This window comes from Carcharhinus amblyrhynchos, chromosome 7, assembly GCF_965287045.1.
Source record: "Carcharhinus amblyrhynchos chromosome 7, sCarAmb.v2.hapA, whole genome shotgun sequence".
Lineage (NCBI taxonomy): Eukaryota > Metazoa > Chordata > Chondrichthyes > Carcharhiniformes > Carcharhinidae > Carcharhinus > Carcharhinus amblyrhynchos.
The window spans coordinates 109,208,021-109,234,732 of record NC_137330.1 but is presented as its reverse complement, the minus strand read 5'-3'; the positions used below and the strand labels follow the sequence as shown (position 1 = coordinate 109,234,732).

The following is a 26,712-nucleotide window of genomic DNA, read 5'->3' as shown; positions in this document are numbered from 1 at the left end:
AACACAGCGATTAAAGGGTGCAGAAAAGATTTACCAGGATGTTGCCTGGTATGGAGGGCATAAGCCATGAGGAGAGGTTGGAGAAACTTGGTTTGTTCTCATTGGAACGATGAAGGTTGAGGGGCAACTTGATAGAAGTCTACAAGATTATGAAGGGACAGAAGATTATGCCTACAAGATTATGGACAGAATGGACAGTCAGAAGCTTTTTCCCAAGATGGAAAAGTCAATTACTAGAGGGCATAGGTTTAAGATGTGAGGGGCAAGGTTTGGAGGAGATATACGAGGGTAGTGAGTGCCTGGAATTTGCTGCCAGGGGGAGGTAGTGGAAGCAGATATGACAGTGAGTTTTAAGGGGCAAATGCATAGGAATAGTATGGGATTAGAAGGATATGGTCACCAGAAGGACAAGGGGTTTTAGTTAAGTCAGACAGCATGGTCAGTGCAGGCTTGGCAGGCCAACGGGCCTGTTCCTGTACTGTAATTTTCTTAGTTCTTGTTGTTCTTTGAGAGCAACAAGAATCTGTTTGAAAAAGCAATAAAAGCTCTGAAAAAGCAAGGTTAGTAAGTTTGCAGATGCCACCAACACTGGAGGCATAGTGGACAGTGAAGGAAGTTATCTCTGATTGCAACAGGATCTTGATCAATTGGGCTGACAAATGGCAGATGGAGTTTAAATTAGACAAATGTGAGTTAATGCATTTTGGTAGGCTGATTCAGGGCAGGACTTACTCAGTTAATTGTAGGGCATTGGAGAGAGTTAGAGAACAAAGAGATCTAGGGATACATATTCATAGCTCCTTGAAAGTGGGGTTACAGGTTGACAGAGTGGTGAAGAAGGCATTCAGCATGCTTGGTTTCATTGGTCAGAACACTGAATACAGGAGTTGGGATGTCTTGTTGAAGTCGTACAAGATATTGATAAGGCCACACTTGGAATACTGTGTGCAGTTCTGGATCACCCTATTATAGAAAGGATTATTTTAAACTAGGAGGAGTGCAGAAAAGATTTACTAGGATGCTACTGGGGCTTGATGGTTTGAGTTTCAAGGAAAGGCAGGTTAGACTGGGTCTTTTTTTCTCTGGAGCAAAGGAGGCTGATGTGTGACCTTATAGAGGTCTATAAAAAAATGAGGGGCATAGATAAGGTAGTCAATATCTTTTCCCAAAAGTAAGGGAGTCTAAAACTAGACGTCATAGGTTTAAGGGGAGAGGTACAAAAGTGTCCAGAGGAGCAATTTTTTCACACAGAGGGTGGTATGTGTCTGGAACAAGCTGCCCGAGGTAGTAGTAGAGGCAGGTATAATTTTGTCTTTTAAGAAGCATTTAGATGGGTACGATGGGTATAGATGGATATTGGGCAATTGGAATAGGATTAGGGGTTTAAATAAAAGAGCAGCATGGCCAAGTTGGGCCAAAGGGCCTATTTCCAAGCTGTAAACCTCTATGACTCTATGAAAACTGTTCAACCTTGTGTGGCCATCTCACAAGGCGTGTCCATGGATAATTTTTCTTTGTGACAACAATTGCACAAAAACATGGCAGATCTGATAGGTCAGCACAAATATTGTATATGTACACACACACACACAATATATATACATATAAACATCATTGTGCAAAACCATGCAATAGCTTCTGAAAACATTTTGAACTTAACATTCAGGCATACGGAGAGGTTCAGGCAAGCAGTATTTCAATAGCACTGTTTCAGGCACCAGCACTGCCAGAGGTAGTGAGTGGTTTAAGTTTATTTTGTTAGCGTCACAAGTAGGGTTACATTAACACGGCAATGAAATTATTGTGAAAATCCCATAGTTACCATACATCGACACCTTTTGGGTATACTGTGAGAAGATTTAGCATGGCCAATGCATCTAATCAGCACGTCTTATGGACTGTGGGAGGAAACTGGAGCACCCAGAAAAACCCCAAGCAGACATAGGGAGAAGGTGCAGACTCTGCACAGACAGTGACTCAAGCCAGGAATCGAACCCTGGCGCTGTGAGGCAGCAGTGCTAACCACTGTGTTTGAGCATCTGGAGAGCAAATAGAAAGTGCATCACTGCCCCCCTGCAACTTCACAGAAATGTCTTTGGGCTCCTCAGACACACTAACATTGAACAATTTGCCAAGTCCAGGCCTTCAACTTCAATTGAAGTGCTCTCACTGATTGGTTTGGGGCAATTTTTCTTAAAATGAAACTTGCTCGAATATTAAAGCATCCTTAATGACCTCAAGGACCAGCGGCTGTGATTGAATCCACAACATCAGCTGATTGCAGCAACAATAAAATGCCCAGGGAAGGCAATGGGATGGGTGGGCTAACATCAGGTGCCGGCTCTGAGAAACACACACACTTTTAAAAAAAACTATTTTAAAAGAAACGGTAACCCGGAAAAAGGAAATATTCCGTCAGCTGACACGGCCCGTCCCCCTCTCTCTCTCTTTCCCTTCACAGTGCTTCTTTACCTGTGCTGTGTGAATAGCTCGCTCTGGGCTGTCTGCTGGCGGAGCTCGTTCTTCATCTGCCAGTACTGTCCGTCCAGGTACCTGGCCAGCGAGGTGTCCCTGATGCCCAGTTTCCCCTGCACTGAATCCACCTCCTCCTCCATCACCCCCTGCTGCTGCTCCTTCCGCATTATCCCTCAGTTTACTACACTCTTGCCCACGTTGCCAGCTTGATTTCCCCCCGGGGCGGGCCACAATGTATCCTTTTTCCGTGGATACTTTTGGGCGCACGGGCACCAGCCTGGGCTCGCGCTGCTGGAGCCGCGTCAGCGCGCGACGTGTGGGCGGGGCGGCCCCCCTTGTCCCGGGTGGGCCAGTGCGCGGCAGCTACAGGTCAGGGCACTGGCAAATGCAACACGCACAGAGACAGGAGGAATTGCGTTTGGAACAGCCCGCCCAACTGAAGTCAAATACATTGTTTTGCTTAGCACTGCTGCAGTTCCCTTAATTTTCATTTAAAATGTGGAGTTCTGCGAAAGTGCAGAGAAGGCCACTCAGCCCATGGGGTCGGCACCGACTCTCGGGATTTTCCGACCCCAGCTCGCCCTGAGACTGGAAAATCCCACCCGAGGTCAATGGACCTTTGCAATGGTTCTCCACCCCAGCCCGCTACGATTCCCGTGATGCGTGGGACGGGAAACTTCCACCCTCTGACAGGTTGGAATTTTCAAACCCGTTCGCTCCAGCGCAATTTTCCCATCCCACTGCAGCAAATATGGTGACAAGCCAAATGTACGTTCACTGCAGCGGGAGCGTGGCGTGAATGGGTGGTAAGATCGCACCCCCTTCCCCACCCCCACCCCCCCCACCATGTATCTTATTCGGGCCCTCTCCCCCCTTGTCCTATCCCTGTAATTCCTGCACGTTTACCACAGCTGATTGCATCTAACCTTCACATCATGGGACACCAAGGGGCAATTTAGCATATTCAATCCAACTAACCTACATATCTTTGGAGTGTAGGAGGAAACGGAGGCAGACACAGGGAGAATGTGCAAACTCCACACAGACTGTTACCCGAGGCTGGAATTGAACCCAAGTCCTTGGGGCAGCAATGCTAAACACTGCGTTGCCCAATATTTCACATGGGAATGGGAAATAAATGAAACTATTATCAGTTGTTTAAAAAAAGACCCATCTGGGTTCACTAAATGAGCTACAGCAATGGTGCCCACATGCTGCCCATCTGGGATCAGAGTGCGGCCCAAGTGAAATTTTGTTGACTGTTGCTCATGTGCAGGATTACGACATCCCGCTGATTTCTGCCCATAGCATGAATGGACAGTCTTATAAGGAGGTCTTGTGGCACAGTGGTAGTGTCCCTGCCTCTGGAGCAGAAGGTCTAGCACTTGTTCACCAGGGAAGGAGCATTCATAAATGGAATTCAACTGGCTGATAATTAGCTCAAGAATTCTTCCACCACTTCCCCACTATTCCATAAAAGGAAGGCTTGTGTGTGTGTTTGTGTGTGTCTGTGTGTGGGTGTGTGAAGATGTATGAAAAATAAAAATGGGAAGGAAATTTGCCATCCTTCGCTGGTCTGGCTCACATGTGAATCCAGTTCCACAGTAATGTTGTTGACTCTTAACTGCTCTTTGAAATGGCCCCACTCAGTGGACGGCAAAAGCTGACCTTGCCAATGATACTCACATCTCGTGAGATGTGAATCCAGTTCCACAGTAATGTTGTTGACTCTTAACTGCTCTTTGAAATGGCCCCACTCAGTGGACAGCAAGAGCAGACCTTGCCAGTGATACTCACATCTCGTGAAAGAATGAGGAGGAAAATAATTGAAAATCTGAAATAAAACTCAAAAAGTATTGGGGACACTCAAACTAAAAGCCAAGTTACGGTTAGTCAGAGCTCTGCCATCAAAGGTTGTTGGAGACAAACACATGTCTTCTCTCTTGAGTTTGATGTTCATTTGATCCTATTAATTTCCATACCTGGCTAGTATTTTTCAGGTCCCCAGTATGAATTATCTCTTCCACAGATGCTAATTGATCTGTTGAACATTTCCAGATTTTGTTCAGTTCAGAATTCCAGTACAGAGTATTTTAATTTTTACTTTGCCTTTTATTGGACTATTTAAATATCCCTACAAAGAGTGTGCTAAGCATTTCATTTTTCTTTCAATGTGGACCAAGCAACAACGGTTGTTAGCACCTTTCATGAAGGAAAACTTCCCAGCATGTTAACCAGAAACACAATTAGTACAAAATGAGAGGGATGGCCAAAAAGTTAATTGAAGAGATGTGATTTCAGTGGAAGTATTAAAGTAAGGGTAGGATTGCCAAACCTCCAGGATTGTCATGACATCTTCAAGAATTAAAGGTCAATTTCCAGGTACCCTACTATAAGCAACAAAAGAGAAATGCTATGGATACATTAAAAATGATAGGTAACATTTTCACTTTCTTTGAAAACTTCATTTATCAATTATGAAAGTTTTGGAACTAAATTTTTAAGAATTGGTTGAGTGATGCTTGATTTTTAATCAGGTAAATAAAAGTCTGTCTGTTCTTCAGTCACTGTAGAAATGGATGCATTGTCAATGCATCATGCAACAATGGCTGGGACGTGGGATGGGGAATTGGAAGCTAGAAGTCATGTGATGAAACCTCCTGGGCAAAATCCAACCAGGACTGTTAACCCTGAGGAGGAAAGAGACTTGAAGTGACATAAAGTGTTAGGCGGGGATTTACAGAGGAGGCAGCCTATAAAATTACAATTGACCATGAAGACTGTTGGGACAAAAGGAGTGGGGAATGCACCAAAGCTCAGGGGAATGCTGGAGGAAGCTACAGATCATGGGGGAGGAAGTCTAATGAAGGATATTTAAACAAGTAGCTGAGAATTACATTTTTAAATTGAAGCTTTGTGCACCCAGAGTCAATGCAGGTCAGCAACGAAACAGTTTATGGGGCAAAGAAACACATTTATATAACAGTTCTATGACATTGGAATGAATTTGCAGCTGATGTGGTCCCCATGTTCTGTTGCTTTGGACTTTCTAGGTGGTAGAGGTCATGGGTTTGGAAGTTGCTGTTGAAGGAGGCTTGGTAAGTTGCTGCAATGCATCTTACACATGGTACATACTGCTGCAACTGTGTGCCAGTGGTGGAGGGAATGAATGTTTATGGTGGTGGATGAGGTGCCAATCAAATGGGCTGCTCTGTCCTGAATGGTATCACAATTCTTGGGTGTTGTTGGAGCCGTGTTCATTAAGGCAAAATGGAAGTATTCCATCATGTTACTGACTTGTGTCTTGTAGATGGTGGACAGATATTGGGGAGTCAGGAACTGAGTCACTCACTGCAGTTTATGAGCCTGTTGTTGTGGCCATATTATTTGGCCATAACAACAGGACGGCCTAGTTAAGTTTCTAGTCAATGGTAAACCCAAATTTATCATGGTAAAGGATCTGACAAGGTAATACCATGGACTAGAATGGAGAGACAGTTGAACTCTCTTCTTGGATATGATTATTGCCTGGCACTTACGTGGTGCTAATGTAACCTGCTATTTATCAGTCTAAGCCTTATTGTTACCCAGGCCTTGCTGCATGCAAGCATGGATAATTTCATTATATGAAGAATTGGAAATCGACCCTTGTGATGGATGGAAAATCACTGATGATCGGGCCTAGGACGTTGCTCAGGGAAATTCATGGAACAATGTCCTGGGACTGAGATTATAACCCTGCAACAACCATAACATTTGTGCTAGGTTTGACACCAGCCACCAGAGAGATTTCTCTCTGTTTCCTATTGACTTCAGTTTTACAAGGGCTTTTTGATGCTACGCTATGTGGTTTTGATATGAAGGGTATTCATCCTCACCTCAACTCTGAAATTTAGCTTTTCAGACTATATTTGGACCAGACCTATAAGTTCTACAGCTAGGTGAGCCTTAGAGAACCCAAACTGAGCATTGGTGAACAAGTTCTTGGTGAGGCAATACTGCATGATACATTGTGAATCACTTTGCTGATGATTGAGTTGGCTGATGGAGCAGTATCTGTCCTGTTTTTCCTGAGTTGGACATATCTGGACAATTACCAATTTTAATGGGTAGGTGTTAGTGCTGTAGCTTTACTGGAGTACTCTAGTTGAGGTGCTGGTTCTAGTTCACTGGAGCTGAGATTTTGTTAAGTGTTATAACCTTTGCTATGTCCCTGCTGTCAGCTATTTCTTAAATGTCATGTAGAGTGAATTCCCATAACCCCATGTCAATACCATGGACAATCCACCTAACCTACACATCTTTGGACACTAAGGGGCTATTTAACATGGCCAATCCACCTAACCTACACATCTTTGGATACTAAGGGGCAAGTTACCAAGATCAATCCACCTAACCTGCACATCTTCAGACTGTGAGAGGAAACCGGAGCAATTGGATGAACCCACTCAGACCAGAAGAATGTGCAAACTCCACATGTCACCGAAGGCTGGAATGAAACCCAGGTTCCAGGCACTGTGAGCCAGCAGTATTCTGACACCATGCCACTCATAAACATGTTAAATCCTAATTTGTCCAATTCATTTTCAGAACTTCTAATTATTCAGGCTTAATTGAATAATTGCTGCAGTGAAATTGCAACTTTTGAAATGTGTATCCAACATAATCCTTCTATCATTTTAAAAGCTATAATTTACAGTTCATTTTACCATCCAACGTTTGCATTGCTTAGTGCCAAAATATACATTGGCCTGCCAAAATTACTGTTATCTTTCACCTTGCTCAGTATTTGCCAGTCGTAATTAGTTCCTCACACCTCCAGGTACCATAGGAATAAACTGAGCAGAGAAACTGTTTTCACTGACATGTCAGTCAGAAACCAGAGGACACAGATTTAAGATAATTTACGTAAGTATTGGTGATAGGAGAATTTATTTTGTAGAGTGTGTTGTTATGACCTATTATTCAGAACCGAGTTTGAATTCCATGGCAGATGAAAGTTGAATTTGGTAAAAAAATCTAATGATTACTGTGAAATGTTTCTTGTTAAAACCCATCTGTTCCTTAATGTCATTTAGTGAAGGAGATCTGCCAACCTTACTTGGTTTGGCGTACATGTGACTCCAGAGACTCATGTACCAACTGACTCAAGAACAGTTTCTTCTCTGCTCCCATCAGACTTTTGAACGGACCTACCTCATATTTAAGTTGATATTTCTCTACACCTTAGCTATGAATGTAACACTACATCCTGCACCCTCTTTCCTTCTCCCCTATGTACTCTATGAATGGTATGCTTTATCTGTATAGCATGCAAGAAAAAATACTTTTCATTGTATCCCAATAAATGTTGACAATAATGAATCAAATCAAATCGGAGCCATCACAATGTGGTTGACTCTTAACTGCTCTCGGAGTCACTCAAAGGCATTTGGCTTGAGTAATATAAGCTCACATTCCATGAATGAATTTAAAAAAAACTTTTAAAAGGGAATAGGATAAATATTTGAAAAGGAAAGAGATCTGGGGAAACGAGAAGGAAGTGGGTCTAATTGGAGAAATGTTGCAAAAAATTTGACTCAGGGACAATGGACTGAATGGGCTCCTTCTGTGCTGTATGATTCTCTGTTTTGCATTTTGGGTTAATGAGTAAGAGTAGATGGGAACCGATGGAGAGTTCCAGCTATCAGGGGAGACAGGGCAATAAAGATGAGTAAGTGATTCAAAAGGTAAGAGATAGCTATGTAAATTATCCTATATTAGTTACACCTTCCAGCTACAGTGACACCAATGCTGGGTGAGTGTAATTACAGCATGTCAACTTTTTATATAGGCAGATTTCTTTATGGTATGAATGCTTTGCCTGAACTCAGGTCTTTGATGCATTTGTCTGTGATGCTTCATTCTGAGCTATTTCCTTGGTAGTGTTTGTATCAGTGGTGGTTTGCTATATCCTTCCATTCTCAGGGGCAAGTCCTAAAGCAACTGAGGCATTGAATCCACCTTCAGAAAAGAAGAACTTGAAGTTAATTTTACAGTGGGACTGGAGGGTATAGAAATATTGGATTGACTAATAATAGATAGAAAAGAAGTACTAACCGGTTTGGTAGAATTCAGAATTAATCCCCTCCCCCACCCAAAAAAAGGAGAAGAATAAATCTAGTCAAACTATTCAGTCAAATTTAGTCAAACTATTCAAGATTTTGCACAGGACAATGTTAGTTCTCACTATGAAAAGCGAGAGTTAACAAAAGGCAGCCAAGACAGATATATTAAAGGTAAATTGTGTCTGATTGAACTGACTGAGTTTCTTTGAAGAAATAAAGAAGGTTGATGAAGATTCTACAGTTGGTGTTGTATTTAGGAACTTTCAGAAACTATTTTATGAAGTATCCCCAGTAGACTTATTTGGAAAATAGAAGCATATGGTATTAAAGTGCTAATTTATACATGTAATGACTTCAGCAAGGCCCATGAGGTTGGCCTCTTGGGGTATGAGCTCCCTAATTGATGTTATAATTTACTTCAGTGTATAGAATTAGTTTGTTGTACTATGCTGGTGTTATTTGTTGATTTGGGGTGGATTCCCCTGGAAAACTATAACCTACAACAAACCCTTTCTTAATGGAAGATAATATTTATTGAATATTGGTAAATGGATGGCATTAGCAGTCAGTAATGTTGAATAGTGAAACTTTTGCATTTGTATTTTGTAATTTATATTTTGTAGTTGTTTTGTAATAATTGTCTGTAATAAAGAAAAGATATCCCTAATTGAAGTAGTAATTGCCTGCCCAATCAGGGCACCTCATCTGTATACAAATATGGGAGTCTCAGGTTCACTGGAAGTCTGGATTCTGACTCTGTACCTGAGGCGCTTAAAGACTGGCATAGAGTTTGTAAATAAAGGGAATCTGATTAAGGGATACTGGCCAGTGAGGAGTTATTTCAGCATATGTAACTGACTATGGGATAAATGTCTGAAGTTTTAAAGTTTATTTATTAGTGTCACAAGTAGGCTTACATTAACACTGCAATGAAGTTACTGTGGAAAATCCTCTAGTTGCCACACTCTGGTGCCTATTCGGGTACACTGAGGGAGAATTTAGTATAGCCAATGCACCTAACTGAGCACATGGAAGAAACCTATGCAGATGTGGGGAGAATATGCAAAGTTTGCAGAGTCACCCAAGTTGGGAATTGAACCTGGGTCCCTGGTGCGGTGAAGCAGCAGTGCTAACCATTGTGCCACTATGCTGCCCTGAGGCAAAGAGTAGTAGTCAATTTACGTTTCTTTGACTGTGATAAAGAAGATAGTGGTGTCCTTAAGGGATCAGTACTAGGATTAGCATAGACAGTGTGATCTATTCCTGCTCCTATTACTTTTGTTCTTGTGCTGTGATCTTTGGACAAGCTTTTTGGTCATTTGACCTGATGACTCCTTCTCTGTGGCTCAGTATAATACTTGGTTTTGTAATATTCCTGTGAAACACTTAGTTGGGACTTATTATGACATTGAACCCCTTTCTAAATACATATTGTTGTTATTTACATGACTTTAAATCCCTTTAATTGATTTCTCCAAATATGGTGGCAGCTGCAATCTCTAAGCTAAACAATGCTTCTAAAATTCCTTATTTTTGCCACATTTTGCAAGGCCTTCTAAAGCAGAATTCCAAATCAAATGCTCCATGTCTTCCATCAATGCAAATATTTAAGCTAGTTTGGCAAAGAAAGCAAAGCAGCTTTACAGAATACAGAAATTAGGACACAAGCAGAGAAAAGGCCTAGTGCCTGGTGCTTTGGAAACAAGAAAAGGAGTTTGGTACACAAAACTTTGGCAGAACTGTCCCCTAAGATTAGACTCTCACAAATTGTATTTGTCAGAAAGAGAGGCCTTCAGATCAAGGGTGCAATACAGCCTGCAAGTGAACTACAGGTTGGGAAATGTTGATGTGCAAAGGGACAGGAAAGACTGTATATTGGTCTTTCAAAACAAGCATTCAGGTGCTGCAAGCAGTGGGAAGGCAAAAATGATGTTAACTTTCATTGCAAGAGGATTTGCATATAAGAACGTAAGAAATAGGAGCAGGAGTAGGCCATCTAGCCCTTCGAGCCTGCCCCGCCATTCAATAAGATCATGGCTGATCTGTCGCTGCTCAGTTCCACTTTCCCGCCCTCTCCCCATAACCCTTAATCCCCTCTCTTATCAAAAACCCATCAACCCGCATCTTAAAAATATTTAGCGAGGCAGCCTCCACCACTTCAACGGGCAGAGAATTCCAGAGATTCACCACCCTTTGAGTGAAGAAGTTCCTCCTCAACTCCGTTCTAAACCGCCCCCCCTTTATCTTGAGGCTGTGCCCCCTAGTCCTACTGTCTTTTTTGAGCGGGAAGAGTCTCTCCACCTCTATCCTATCCATCCCATTCATCATCTTATACGTCTCAATGAGATCTCCCCTCATTCTTCTAAACTCTAACGAGTACAAGCCCGGTTTATTCAGCCTCTCCTCATAGCTCAACCCCCTCAACTCCGGTATCAGCCTAGTAAACCTCCTCTGCACTCCCTCCAAGGCCAAAATATCTTTGCGCAGGTGCGGCGCCCAAAACTGCACACAGTACTCCAGCTGCGGCCTCACCAGTGCCCTATACAGCTGCAGCAAGACCTCCCTACTTTTATATTCAATCCCCCTCGCTATGAAGGCCAGCATCCCATTCGCCTTCCTGACCACCTGCTGCACCTGCAGGCTGGGTTTTTGCGACTCATGCACAAGGACCCCTAGGTGCCTCTGCACCGTCGCCTGCTGCAGTTTTTCGCCCCGAAAGTAATAGTCCTTCCTACCATTCTTCCTACCAAAGTGGACCACCTCACACTTGCCAACATTAAATTCCATTTGCCATTTCCTGGCCCATTCGCCCAACCTATCTAGATCCTTCTGCAGACTCTCCACACCCTCCGCACAATTTGCCGTTCCCCCAATCTTGGTGTCATCAGCAAATTTCGACACCCTACACTCGGTTCCCTCCTCCAGATCATCTATATAAATGGTAAAAAGCTGAGGCCCCAGCACCGACCCCTGGGGCACTCCACTAGTCACCATCCGCCAATCCGAATAGCACCCGTTGACCCCCACTCTCTGCCTCCTATTTGACAACCAATCCTCTATCCACGCTAACACCCTACCCCCAACTCCATGTCCCTCGAACTTCTGCAATAACCTCTTGTGAGGTACTTTGTCAAACGCCTTCTGAAAATCCAGAAAGACCACATGCACCGGCTCTCCTCTATCCACCGCCCTAGACACATCCTCATAGAACTCCAGTAAATTTGTCAGACACGACTTCCCTTTAATGAAACCGTGCTGCGTCTGCTCTATCAAGCAATTCCCTTCAAGATGCCTCACAATTTCCTCCTTAATGACAGATTCTAACATTTTACCTACCACAGACGTTAAACTAACCGGCCTATAATTCCCCGCCTTTTGCCTGGCACCCTTCTTAAACAACGGCGTAACATTAGCCGAGCAAAGATGTCTTACTGTAGTTGTACAGGCCTTTGGTGAGTTCACACCTGGAGTACTTGTGCGCAGTTTTGGTCTCCTTACCCAAGCAAAGATATACTTGCCAGAGTGGGAATGCAGCGAATGTTAACCAGACTGATTGCTGTGATGGAGGATTGTCATTTGAGGAGAGATTGGGTCAACCCAGCCTGTATTCACTGGAGTTTAGAAGAATGAGGGAGGATTGAAATGTATAAAATTTTGATGGGGCTGGATGTAGGGATGATTTTCCCCTGAATGGGGGTGGGGGAATGATATCTAGAACAAGGGGTCACGTCTCAGGATATGGGGTAAGCTATTTACGTCTGAAATGAGGAGAAGTTGCTGTCTAAAGAATCTTCAGTGAATTGCTGCGGTGCATCTCATAGATAGTGCACACTATTTATAATGAGGGTCAGTGTTAGAGTGAGTGGATGTTTGTGGAAGTGGTGCTGATCAAGTGGGTTGCTTTGTTGTGGATGGTGTTAAGCTTCTTCAGTGTTGTTGGAGCTGCACCTATCCAAACAAGTGGAGAGTTTTCCATCACACTCCTGACTTGTGCCTTGTAGATTGTAGACAAGCTTTGGGGAGTCAGGAGGTGTGTCACTTAGCACAGTATTCCCAGCCTAGAGCTAGAGTTGACTTACTATATATTTAGCTTTGACAAAGGGTCATCTGGACTCAACGTCAGCTTTTTTTTTCTCCTTACAGATGCTGCCAGACCTGCTGAGATTATCCAGCATTTTCTCTTTTGATTTCAGATTCCAGCATCCACAGTAATTTACTTTTATTACATATTTAGCTCATCTTTCTCTACACCCCATCTGTAATTGCAACAACCACATTCTACACCCTCCCTTTTCCTTCTCCCCTAAGTACTCTAGAATAGATAAGAATCCCTACAATGCAGGAGGCTGTTCGGCCCATCGAGTCTGCACTGATAGCAATCCCACTGGTTCCTGTCCCTGCTTAGCTACCCAGTTAATTTAGCATGTCCAATCCACCTAACCCCGGAGCACCTAAAGGAAACCCACACAGACGCGGGGAGAATGTGTAAACTCCACACAGAATTGAACTCCAGGTCCCTAAAGTTGTATGAACTCTATGAATGGTATGCTTTGTCTGTATAGCGTGCAAGAAACAATACTTTCCACCTTATACTAATACATGCGACAATAATAAATCAAATCGATTGTTCCAATCTATCCACAGGATAATTACAAAGTCATTGCTTTGTTACATTTCAGCCTGAACAGGTTAACCCTTTGTGGGATCATTCCATGCTCCTTCCGGGCCAGAGTGTTTTGACGTGGAGGTGCTGGTGTTGGACTGGGGTAAACACAATAAAAAGTCTCACACCACCAGGTTAAAGTCCAACAAGTTTATTTGATAGTAAACCCACTAGCTTTAGGGGTTTGCCCCTTCGTCAGAGGAGTGGAGAGTTCTGGTCACAAATAGAGCATATAAAAGCACACACAGTTTACAGAATACAGATTAGAATGATTAGTCTTACTGTCCCGTCTGGAGACAATACCCACCTCTTTAACCTGTGCTTAATGCCATCTCCACTCACACTGTCTGCACCTTTAAGACTTGAATAGCTGTAAACACTCGCATTTCAATCAGTATTCTACGAGATAAACTTGGACTTTAACCTGGTGTTGCGTGACTTCTTTCAGTGTTTTGCGTCAGAGCCTCACGTCACCAGCGCCTCGCCGCGCGCGCGCGCGCGCGCGGGGCGGCTAGGCGACGTGGGAGCGCGCGGGGCACGGCCAGAGGGGGGAGGGGCCGGCTGACGTCGGGAGGGGCGGAGTCGGAGTGACCTAGGGAGCGAGGAAGGAGGGGAGGGGAGGGCGGTGAAAGTGCGCCGCTGATAGGCCGGCTGCGGCTGAGGTGAAAGGTGAGCGGCGCAGCCAATGGGCGCGGAGGGAGCGTGGTGACGGTTAGAGATTTGAAAAAGGGCTCGAGAGGTGGTAGCGGGTCCGGGAGCGGCGGACAGCGGGGACGGTTCTCTAGCCATGGCCGGCAACGAAGAAGCAGCGCCGGTGGCGATCGGTAGCAACATGGACTTTGAGGAGTGTTGGCAGTAAGTGCGGCCAGCCGGACTTTAGAAGGGACCTGGTGATTGCGGTTCCAGGGATGAGAGATAGCCAACTTTGGCAAAGGGGGTGATCCTGCCTCCAAATCTCAGTCTTCTCTCTTCACATGTTGTCAGACCTGCTGAGTTCTTGCAGTGTTGGACAGCTAATCTTATCTCTATCCAATTTCCTTATCCCTTCCTGCCCCAACAACCCCCTCCTCCAATACATTCATTGTTGTCTGCCAATTGGCCATTCACACCCTTTAGTCTCTCTATGGACTGCCGTTTTACCATTGTTTCTGTGCCTATGACTCATCTTTCATTCCCTCACCTCACAGTATAAATACCTCCAGCTTTCTATGCCTTTTAGCTATGGCAAAGGGTCGTCTGGACTCGAAACATCAGCTCTTTTCTCTCCTTACAGTTGCTGCCAGACCTGCTGAAAATTTTCAGTATTTTCTCATCCTACAGCATTTTCTGTCTCTGACTCCAGCATTTGCCTTTTCTTATATATGAGAGCAAGTTGAGAATATGGACTCTATCTTGGTTTCCAGATTGCAGCATCTGGTGTTTGAGGCGATTGAGGAGTGTGAGAGAGGTGCAATGGTAGAGCCTCTCAGCGTAGTCTGAGTTGTAAGTTGACTTGAGTGGGTTCGTGATCTACAGTCATTTCAGGATCTTGTCTGCTTTCATAAGTTTTTGTAGAAACTTGATGTCTCTGTCGAAATATGCAATCTTCTTGGAGATCCTCTCCACTTTGAGCTGGTGGTTTGCGGTGTCGATGGTAGCCGTGATATGGAGAACCCAGTGTTGGACTAGAGTGGGCACAGTAAGGAGTCTCACAACCCCAGGTTAAAGTCCACTTTTCAATAGTCCACTACTGAACTAAAGTGGACTTTAACCTGGTGTTGTGAGACTTTCTATTATACATAGAATCCTACAGTGCAGAAGGAGGCCATTCATCCCATTGAGTCTGCACTGACCACAATCCCACCCAGGCCCTATCCCCATAACCCCATACATTTATCCTAGCTAGTCCCCCTGACATTAACGGGCAATTTAGCATGGCCAATCCTCCTAATCTGCAAATCTTTGGACTGTGGGAGGAAACCGGAGCACCTGGAGGAAACCCTCACAGACATGGGGAGAATGTGCAAACTCCTCGCAGACAGTGGCCTAAGCAGGAATTGAACCTGGGTCCCTGGCGTTGTGAGGCAACAGTGCTAACCGCTCTGCTGCCCACAATATGAAAGACACATTACTCAGTGTGGGTAGACTGGAGTCTGTGTTCCAGCTCTCCGTGGAGAAGAGAGGAGATCAGTAATGCTGAGAAAAGGATGCCCAACTGGTTGGGCAGTGTGTGTGGAAAAAGAAAGCAGGATTCCAGAATTTCAGTGTGGAAGGAGGCCGTTCAGCCCATCATACCCCTTTGCTCTTTGAAGGAGCAGTTGGCATGGTACTGTTGCCCTGCTTTGTGCCCAATAATCCTCTGCCTTTTGAATGGTGATCTGTAACTAGTAGTGTTCTGCAGGGACAGCTTGATGTCTGTGACACCTATTGTTTATTATATATCTAAATGACTGAAGAAAACATAGCTGGTCTGATTAGCAAGTTTGTGGATGGTACTAAGAGTACTGGAGTTGTGGACTATGATGAAGATTGTCAGAGAATATCGCAGGATATAGATAGGCCTGATCACAGTCAACCTGCATCCCCTCTCCCTTCCCTGGTTCTGGAGTTCCCTGACCTCAAGCCCACCCCCTCTACCCCAGCAGTGGCAATCCCTCCACCCATCCTGGCAGACCATCCCCTGCCCATTGGCCCCAACCGCAGGCCCTGCTTGGCACTGCCTGATGGTTGCTATAAGGATCCATAGCCAATGAAATACTGTAAAATCATGTACTGTAAACTAGTGTAATAATTTCCATAGATGGGTAGTACCATGGTGTTTCCAGGGCATGGGCACTTTGCCACTTGGGCAGTGCCAGTGGCACAGTTGGCTCTGCTGGGGGCACCAGTCCCTTGCTGCACAAGACCCTTGGGGCTCCGTTGCCCCTTCTTCACTCGGGCAGGGTCTCTTGCCAGTTCCCCGCAAGTGGGAAGCTACTCCAAACCCCACTGATGTGGAATACTCCTGGCAGGTGGGAGATGCTATCGGGCCTGGAGAATTCCATGCCAGCCCGATAATCACATTTAAAATACATTACCTGTCTTCCCAGCGCAGTCCCGACTGCGTCTGTTCTCTGGCTGTGGGAGACGTGCATGCGTGAGTCCTGTGATATGGCCAACACATGACTCCCCCATCCCAATGTGCCAAAAAACGTGCATGTTTGGATGGAAGAATTGCCCTCCAGATTATAAAGTGCACTTTCCAGAAGCCAAGAAATTATTGGCTGGCAGTCAGTGTGATTCCTGAGTTTTTTCAGCTGGACTGAGGCTATATATTGTATTCACTGTGACATGACCTGAAGTGCATCAAAGAACTAAATTGATATATTTTATTCGTAAGGATGCCATAGCAAATGAAGTACTGTAAAATCATGTACTGTAAACTAATGTAGTAATTTTATGCTTAGCAATACATTTAAATAGATGCTCTAGTAATGTTTTTAATGGTGTTGACTGAACATAACATAACAAAAGATTTAGGAGTAGGCAATTCAGCCCTGTGAGCCTGCTCCTCCATTCAGTGTGATTAGGTTGATCTTGATTCTGCCTCATCTCCAACTTTCTGCCTGCTTTCTGTAAGCTTTCATCCTGCTACTAATTCAAAACCTATCTCCTCAAATTTGTTTAGTGTTCTGACATCCACTGATTTCAGGTGTAGGGAATTTCATAGACTCACGACCCTTTGAGTGAAGCAATTCCTCCTCATTTCTGTTTTAAATCTGCCACGAATTTGGCCTAAAATTATGGTCTCTTGTTCTAGGATGTCCAACATGGGGAAACGTCCACTCTACACTTACCCTGTTAATCCTGTTTAGCATCTTATATTCAATGTTTCATGCTTCTAAGTTCCAGCAAATACAGGACTAAACTGCTCAATTTCTCTTCAATCCAGTGAACTTTCTCTGATCTGCCTCTAACGTATTTGCATTCTTTTTGAGGTAAGGGGTCCAAAAATATGCACAGTACTCCAGATGTGGTTTAACCAATGCCCTTTACAGTTGGGCACTTCGCTACTTTTATACTCTATTCCATTAGCAATGAATGCCAAAATTCCATTTGTCTTTTTTATTACCTGTTGCACTTGCATACTAACTTTCTGTGATTTGTACACGAGGACACGCAGATTCCTCTGCACCAAAGCATATTTTTCTCCATTTAGATAAGTTGCCTTATTATTCAACAAAGAGCAAATAAAATTACAGCACAGAAACAGACCCTTAGGTCCTCCAAGCCTGCGCCGACCATGCTGCCCGACTTAACTAAAACTCCCCTAGCCTTCTGGGGTCCATATCCCTCTATTCCCATCCAATTCATGTATTTGTCAAGACATCCCTTAAAAGTTACTATTGTATCCGCTTCCACTACCTAGCCCGACAGTGAATTCCAGGCACACTCTACTCTCTGTGTAAAAAATTTGCCTTGTACATTTAAACCTTGCCCCTTGCACCTTAAACCTGTGCCCCCTAGTAATTGATTCTTCCACCCTGGGAAAAAGCTTTGGACTATCCACTTTGTCCATGCCTCTCATCATCTTGTAGACTTCTACTGGGTTGCTCCTCAACCTCCGATGTTCCAGTGAGAACAAACCAAGTTTCTCCAACCTCTCCTCATAGCTAATGCTTTCCATACCAGGCAAGATCCTGGTAAATCTTTTCTGTACCCTCTCCAGAGCCTCCACATTCTTCTAGTAGTGTGGCGACCAGAATTAAATACTATATTCCAAGTGTGGCCTAACTAAGGTTAGGGTAGCAGCGGAAAGGTCTTTTTCTGGCTGAAGGTCTGTGACCAGTGGTGTGCCGCTGGGCTCTGTACTGGGACCTCTGCTATTTGTGATATATATAAAGGATTCGGAAGAAGGTGTAACTGGTGTGATCAGTATGTTTGCGGATGACAAAGGTGGCTGGACTTGTTGATAGCGATGAACATTGTTGGACAATACAGGAGGATATAGATAGGCTGGAAAATTGGGCAGAGAAATGGCAGATGAAATTTATTCCACATAAATGCGAAATGATGCATTTTGGTAGGACTAATGTAGGGGGGAGCTATACAATTAATGGCAGAACCATCAAAAGTAAAAACACACAGGGGGACCTGGGTGTGCAAGTCCACAGATCCTTGAAAGTAGCAGCACAGGTGGAGAAGGTGGTGAAGAAGGCATATGGTATGCTTGCCTTTACAGGAGGGGGTATAGAATATAAAATTTGGCGTCTGATGTTACAGCTGTGTAGAACGTTGGTTAGGCCACATTTGGAGTACTATGTCCAGTTCTGGTCGCCGCACTGCCAGAAGGACGTGGAGGCTTTGGAGAGAGTACAGAGAAGGTTTACCAGGACGTTGCCTGGTATGGAGGGTCTTAGCTATGAGGAGAGATTGGATAAACGGGTTGTTCTCCCTGGAAACATGGAGAATGAGGGGAGACCTAATAGAAGTGTATAAAATTGTGAAGGGTCTAGTTAGGCTGAACAGTGGGAAGCTTTTTCCCAGGTCGGAGGTGACAAACATGAGGGGTCACAGGTTCAAGGTGAAGGGGGTGAGGTTTAACTCAGATATCAGGGGGACATATTTTACACAGAGGGTGGTGGAATGCACTGCCAAGCAGGGTGGTGGAGGCGGACACGCTGGGATCATTTAAGACTTATCTGGATAGTCACATGAGCAGACTGGGAATGGAGGGATACAAAAGAATGGTCTAGTTGGACCAATGAGCAGCGCAGGCTTGGAGGGCCGAAGGGCATGTTTCCTGTATTGTATTGTTCTTTGTTCTACAAAGCTGCAACATGACTTGTCAATTTTTAAACTCAATGTCCCAGCCAATGAAGGCAAGCATGCCGTATGTCGTCTTGACTACCTCCTTCTTCTGCATTGTCACTTTCAGTGACCTGTATACCTGTACACTCTTTGCCTGTCAATACTATTAAGGATTCTGTCATTTTCTGTGAGTATTATTTCCTATCAGTATTAGAGCTTCCAAAATACATTACCTCACAATTGTCCAGATTAAACTCCATCTGCCATCTCTCCGCCCAAGTCTCCAACTCATCTGTATCTTATGATCGTCCTCCCCTTCACCCTTCCCCTGCTACCCTCTGTCTTCTTTGACTGAGCCAGTTTTATATCCACCTTGCCAGCTCACCTCTGATCCCATGCGATTTCACCTTCTGCACCAGTCTGCCATGAAGGACCCTGTCAAAGGCCTTACTGAAGTCCATGTAGATAACACCCACTGTCCTACCCTCATCAGTCATCAATTCCTCTGACCAAAATGGATAACCTCAGTCTTAGAGTCATAGAGGTTTATAGCATAGAAACAGGCTCTTTGGCCCAACTTGTCCATGCCACTCTTTTTATTTTAAACCCCTAAGCTATCCCAATTGCTTGTGTTTGGTACATATCCCTCTATACCCATCTTACCCATATAACTGTCTAAACGCTTTTTAAAAGACAAAATTGTACTCTCCTACTTCTAGCTGTTTGTTCCAGACACTCATCACCCTCTGTAAGAAAATGCCCCTCTGGACCGTTTTCTATCTTTCCCCTCTCACCTTAAACCTATGCCTTCTAGTTTTAGACTCTCCTATCTTTGGGAAAAGATGTTGACTATCTAGCTGATCAATGCCCCTCATTATTTTATAGACCTCTACAAGATTACCCCTAAACCTCCTACATTCCAGAGGAAAAAGTCCTAGTCTATCCAACCTGTTTTAATAACTCAAATCATCAAGTCCCGACAACTACCTAGTAAATCTTTTTTGCAATCTTTCTAGGTTAATAATATCCTTTATATAATAGGGTAACCTGAACTGTACATGGCCAGGGCACACTTGGAATACCAATGTCTTGTACAACTTCATCAAGATGTCCCAACTCCTATATTCAATGTTCTGACCAATGAACCCAAGCATGCTGAATGCCTTCTTCACCACTCTGTCCACCTGTGACTCCACTTTCAAGATGGTATGAACCTGTACCCCTAGATCTCTTTTTCTATAACTCTCCCCAATGCCCTACCATTAACTCTGAGTCCTGCCCTGATTCAATCTATCAAAATGCAACACCTCACATTTATCTAAATTAAACTGCATCTGCCATCCGTCAGTCCACTGGCCCACTTGATCAAGATCCCATTATAATCCTAGATAATGTTCTTCACTGTTCAATCTTAGTGTCATCTGCAAACTTACTAGCTATGCCTACTAAATTTTCATCCAAATCATTAATATAAATGGCAAATAACAGTGGACCCAGCACTGATCCTTGAGGTACACCACTGGTCACAGGCCTCAGTTTAAAAAATAACCCTCAACAACCACCTTTGCCTTCTGTCATCAAGACAATTTTGTATCCATTGGCTACCTCATCCTGAATCCTGTGAGATTTAACCTGAGGCAACGACCCATCATGTATCTTGTCAAAGGCCTTGCTAAAATCTATGTAGACAACAACTGGCCTGGTCTCATCTGCTTTCTGGTTACCTCTTCAAAAAACCCAATCAAACTTGTGAGATATGATTTTCCATTCACAAAACCATGCTGATTGTCCCTAATCAGTCCTTGTGTCTCTAAATGCCTGTAGATACTGTCTCTCAAAATACCTTCCAACAATTTACTTATCACAGATGTGAGGCTCACCGGCCTGTAGTTCCTTGGCTTTTCCCTGCAGCCCTTCTTAAACAATGGCACAACGTTTGCCACCCTCCAGTCTTCAGGCACCTCACCTGTGATTATCGATGATTCACATATCTCTGCTAGGGGACCCGCAATTTCCTCCCTAGCCTCCCACAATGTTCTGCGATACACTTTATCAGGTCCCAGGAATTTATCTACTTGATGCACTTTAAGACTTCCAGCACCTCGTCCTTTGTTATATGTACACTCCTCAAGACATCATTATTTGTTTCCTGAAGTTCCCTAGCATTCATGCTTTTCTCAACAGTGAATACTGATGAGAAATATTCATTTAGGATCTCACCCACCTTTTGTAGATCTGCATATAAATGACCTTTTTAATCCTTAAGAAGTCCTACTCTCTCCCTAGTTACTCTTTTGACCTTTATGTATTTGTGGAAGCTCTTTGGATTCTCCTTTGCCTTATAAGATGATGAATGGGATGGATAGGATAGAGGTGGAAAGACTCTTCCCGCTCAAAAAAGACAGTAGGACTAGGGGGCACAGCCTCAAGATAAAGGGGGGGCGGTTTAGAACGGAGTTGAGGAGGAACTTCTTCACTCAAAGGGTGGTGAATCTCTGGAATTCTCTGCCCGTTGAAGTGGTGGAGGCTGCCTCGCTAAATATTTTTAAGAAGCGGGTTGATGGGTTTTTGATAAGAGAGGGGATTAAGGGTTATGGGGAGAGGGCGGGAAAGTGGAACTGAGCCACGACAGATCAGCCATGATCTTATTGAATGGCGGGGCAGGCTCGAAGGGCCAGATGGCCTACTCCTGCTCCTATTTCTTATGTTCTTATCTGCCAAAACAATCTCATGTCCCTTTTTTGCCCTCCTGATTTCTCTCTTAACTCTACTCCTACACCGTCTGTACTCTTCAAAGGATCCACTTGATCCCAGCTACCTGTGCATGTCATGTGCCTCCTTTTTCTTCTTCACCAGGGTCACATACCGAGTCATCCAGGGTTCCCTTCTTCTATCAGCCTTGCCCTTCAATCTAAGAGGAACTCATATGTGTTAAATTCTATCTGTCAAATTTTGGCCCACTCATCTAACCTATCCATATCCATTTGGAAATTTCTTAATTCCTTATTTAAGTGTTATCTGCAAATTGGGCTATAGTACATTCTATTCCTGCATTCAAGTCATTAATATGGATTGTGAATAGTTGTGGCCTAAGAACCAAACCTTGTGGAACATCCCTAGTTATATCTTGGCAACCAGAAAAAATACCCATTTATCCAATTTCTCTGCTTTCTGTTGATTAGCTAATTGAACATAAGAAATAGGAGCAGGAGTAGGCCATCTAGCCCCTCGAGCCTGCCCCGCCATTCAATAAGATCATGGCTGATCTGTCGTGTCTCAGTTCCACATTCCCGCCCTCTCCCCATAACCCTTAATCCCCTTGCCTATCAAAAACCTATCAACCCGCGTCTTAAATATATTTAGCGAGGCAGCCTCCACCACTTCAACAGGCAGAGAATTCCAGAGATTCACCACCCTTTGAGTGAAGAAGTTCCTCCTCAACTCCGTTCTCAACCGCCCCCCTTTTATCTTGAGGCTGTGCCCTCTAGTCCTACTGTCCTTTCTGAGCGGGAAGAGCCTCTCCACCTCTATCCTATCCATTCCATTCATCATCTTTTACGTCTCAATGAGATCTCCCCTCATTCTTCTAAACTCTAACGAGTACAAGCCCAGTTTATTCAGCCTCTCCTCATAGCTCAATCCCCTCAACTCCGGTATCAGCCTAGTAAACCTCCTCTGCACTCCCTCCAAGGCCAAAATATCCTTGCGTAAGTGCGGCGACCAAAACTGCACACAGTACTCCAGCTGCGGCCTCACCAGTGCCCTATACAGCTGCAGCAAGACCTCCCTACTTTTCTATTCAATCCCCCTCGCTATGAAGGCCAGTATCCCATTTGCCTTCCTGACCACCTGCTGCACCTGCAAGCTGGGTTTTTGTGACTCATGCACAAGGACCTCGAGGTCCCTCTGCACCGTCGCCTGCTGCAGTTTTTCGCCACGTAAGTAATAGTCCTTCCTACCATTATTCCCACCAAAGTGGACAACTTCACATTTGCCAACATTAAATTCCATTTGCCAGTTCCTGGCCCATTTGCCCAGCCTATCTAGATCCTTCTGCATACTCTCCACACCCTCCGCACAATTTGCCATTCCACCAATCTTGGTGTCATCAGCAAATTTCGACACCATACACTCAATTCCCTCCTCCAGATCATCTATATAAATGGTAAATAGCTGAGGCCCCAGCACCGACCCCTGGACACTCCACTAGTCACCAACTGCCAATCCGAATAGCACCCATTGACCCCCACTCTCTGTCTCCTATTTGACAGCCAATCCCCTATCCACGCTAACACCCTACCCCCAACTCCATGCCCCCTGACCTTCTGTAATAACCTCTTGTGAGGCACCTTATCAAACGCCTTCTGCAAATCAAGAAAGACCACTCCTCTATCCACCGCCCTAGACACATCCCCATAGAACTCCAATAAATTCGTCAGACACGACTTCCCCTTAACGAAACCGTGCTGCATCTGCTCTATCAAACAATTCTCCTCAAGATGCCTCGCTATTTTCTCCTTGATCACGGATTCTAACATTTTACCTACAACAGACATTAAACTAACCGGCCTGTAATTCCCTGCCTTTTGCCTGCCACCCTTCTTAAACAACGGCGTAACATTAGCCGTTTTCCAATCTTCCGGCACTTCCCTGGAATCCAGCGACATTTGGAAAATAATCACCAAGGCTATCCAAGCTAATAAGCAAAGGTCATGGAAGAATTCCTTTGTTCTTTCAGTAGTGCGATGGAATCTGTTTCATCCATCCAAGAGAACAGATTGGTTGTTCTATGTAACGTTTCTAATATTAAAGTTATTCCTCAGTGCTACTCTTATAGTATGCACTGCTGCACCACAGCACCTGGGACCCAGGTTTGATTTCCAGCTTGGAATTGTCTGTGGAGTTTGCACATTCTCCCCATGTCTGTGTGGGCTTCTTTTGGGTGCTCCGGTTTCCTGTCTCAGTCCAAAGATGTGCAGATTAGGTGAATTGACCATTCTAAATTCTCCCTCTGTACCCAAACAGACGCTGGCGTGTGAGGTTGTTACAGAAGGTTAGGGGGCATGGAGTTGCGGGTAGGGTGTTAGCGTGGATAGGGGATTGGCTGTCAAATAGGAGGCAGAGAATGGGAGTCAATGGGTGCTATTCGGATTGGCGGTTGGTGACTAGTGGAGTGCCCCAGGGATCGGTGCTGGGGCCTCAGCTTTTTACCATTTATATAGATGATCTGGAGGAGGGAATTGAGTGTATGGTGTCGAAATTTGCTGATGACACCAAGATTGGTGGAACGGCAAATTGTGCGGAGGGTGCGGAAAGTCTGCAGAGGGATCTAGATAGGCTGGGCGAATGGGCCAGGAACTGGCAAATGGAATTTAATGTTGGCAAGTGTGAAGTTGTCCACATTGGTAGGAATAATGGTAGGAAGGACTACTACTTACATGGCGAAAAACTGCAGCATGCGACGGTGCAGAGGGACCTCGGGGTCCTTGTGCATGAGTCACAAAAACCCAGCCTGCAGGTGGTCAGGAAGGCAAATGGGATGCTGGCCTTCATAGCGAGGGGGATTGAATATAAAAGTAGGGAGGTCTTGCTGCAACTGTACAGGGCACTGGTGAGGCCACAGCTGGAGTACTGTGTGCAGTTTTGGTCGCCGTACTTACGCAAGGATATTTTGGCCTTGGAGGGAGTGCAGAGGAGGTTTACTAGGCTGATACCGGAGTTGAGGGGGTTGAGCTATGAGGAGAGGCTGAATAAACTAGACTTGTACTTGTTAGAGTTTAGAAGAATGAGGGGAGATCTCATTGAGACGTAAAAGATGATGAATGGGATGGATAGGATAGAGGTGGAGAGGCTCTTCCTGCTCAAAAAGGACAGTAGGACTAGAGGGCACAGCCTCAAGATAAGCGGGGGGGGGTCAGTTTAGAACGGAGTTGAGGAGGAACTTCTTCACTCAAAGGGTGGTGAATCTTTGGAATTCTCTGCCCGTTGAAGTGGTGGAGGCTGCCTCGCTAAACATATTTAAGACGCGGGTAGATAGGTTTTTGATAGGCAAGGGGATTAAGGGTTATGGGGAGAAGGCGGGAAAGTGGAACTGAGCCACGTCAGATCAGCCATGATCTTATTGAATGGCGGGGCAGGCTCGAAGGGCTAGATGGCCTACTCCTGCTCCTATTTCTTATGTTCTTATTATGATTGGGAATTTACACAGTAACTTCATTGATTTGATTTATTAGTATCACGCTTATTGACCTACAGTGAAAAGTATTGTTTCTTGTGCACTATAGAGTCAAAACATACTATTCATAGAGAAGGAAACAAGAGAGTGCAAAATGTAGTGTTACAGTCATAGCTAGCATGTAGAGAAAGATCAACTTAACGCAAAGTGAGTCCATTCAAAAGTCTGACAGCAGCAGGGAAGAAGCTGTACTTGAGTCGGTTAATGCGTGACCTCAGACTTTTGTATCTTTTTCCTGAAGGAAGAAGGTGGAGGAGAGAATGTCTGGGGTGCGTGGAGTCCTTAATTATGCTGACCGCTTTGGCTAGTGTAAACAGAGTCAATGGATGGGAGACTGGTTTGCATGATGGATTGGGCTACATTATGACATTTTATAGTTTATTAGGTTTTTTTACATTTTATATTTTATAGTTCTTTGCGGTCTTTGGCCAAGCAGGAACCATACCAATGTGTGATACAACCAGAAAGAATGCTTTCTATGGTGCATCTGTAAAAGTTGGTGAGAATTGTAGATGACATGCCAAATTTCCTTAGTCTTCTGAGAAAGTAGAGGCGTTGGTGGGCTTTTTTAACTGTAGTGTCAGCATGTGGGGGACCCAGACAGGTTGTTGGTGATCTGAACACCTAAAAGCTTGAAGTTCTCGACCCTTTCTACTTCATCCCCATTGTTGTAGATATTGCAGAGTGAATGAAAGCCTACTTTTGACTAATAAATATACTTTAGTATCATTCTAATTCATTTGTTCAAGTATGTGTAATGTTTGAACTGGCTACCTTCTGTTAACATGAGTGATATAACATCAAGACAATCAGGCTTTCCTATTCATGGCTCCATATGATCAATTCAACCACATGTAATTTCATTTTTTAAAGGAAATTTTACTTTCACTAAAAGAATACTATTAAAATATTATTTTTATAATACATGTTCATTCATCACAGCTGTGATTGTAAATGATACAAAATGATGAAAAATTAAATGATACAAAATGATGAAAAATTACTGATGAGGACAGATTAATAATAAAATATTTTTTATCTGCAGAATGTTTGAAGCTAAGGTACAAAGTTACGTAGGCAATGATCCACTGGATTTATGGGACAGGTAAAAATAGCAATTTCATCCAATTTTGTTCTCTCAAATTTGTGGTATTCTATGCAAAGTTGGTTACTTTTCATTTCCCCATCACTTTAGGTTTATACAGTGGGCAGAACCTTTACTTCCCCCTACAGAAAAAGGCGTATTGATCTCAGTGTTAGAGAGACTCGTGAAGAATTTTATGGATGACAAGAAGTATTTCAATGATTCAAGATATGTGAACTACTGGTTGAAACTGGTAAGTGATCTGTATGAACCTTTAAATAGGTTAGGACTTTACTATCTCTAAAAATAAGAGAATGTATGAATCCAGTGGAGATGAGACCAGCTGAGTTGGAAATATGCTTGTCTCAGCTCTTGTGTA

General features: G+C 44.1%; 2 protein-coding genes across 3 annotated transcripts in view; one reads left to right on the top strand and one right to left on the bottom strand.

The window, feature by feature from the left end:
- acoxl (acyl-CoA oxidase-like) overlaps positions 1-13,674 on the bottom strand; it is a 392,248-nt gene extending 378,574 nt beyond the window's left edge. The window contains exon 1 of one of the 2 annotated variants that reach the window (XM_080192936.1): positions 13,553-13,674. Coding sequence is in view for 1 of the 2 variants with exons in the window: in XM_080192935.1 (XP_080049061.1) it covers positions 2,473-2,642 (170 nt within the window). In the remaining variant the exon portion in view is untranslated. Of the gene's footprint in view, positions 1-2,472; positions 2,795-13,552 lie in introns of those variants that run through there. The other variant, XM_080192935.1, reaches the window with a different exon arrangement.
- A 331-nt stretch (positions 13,675-14,005) lies between these two features.
- bub1 (BUB1 mitotic checkpoint serine/threonine kinase) overlaps positions 14,006-26,712 on the top strand; it is an 86,252-nt gene continuing 73,545 nt past the window's right edge. Inside the window, exons 1-3 of the mRNA XM_080192933.1 lie at positions 14,006-14,100; positions 26,295-26,354; positions 26,445-26,586. Of these exons, the coding sequence (XP_080049059.1) occupies positions 14,033-14,100; positions 26,295-26,354; positions 26,445-26,586 (270 nt within the window). The 5' untranslated portion in view covers positions 14,006-14,032. The remainder of the gene's footprint in view (positions 14,101-26,294; positions 26,355-26,444; positions 26,587-26,712) is intronic.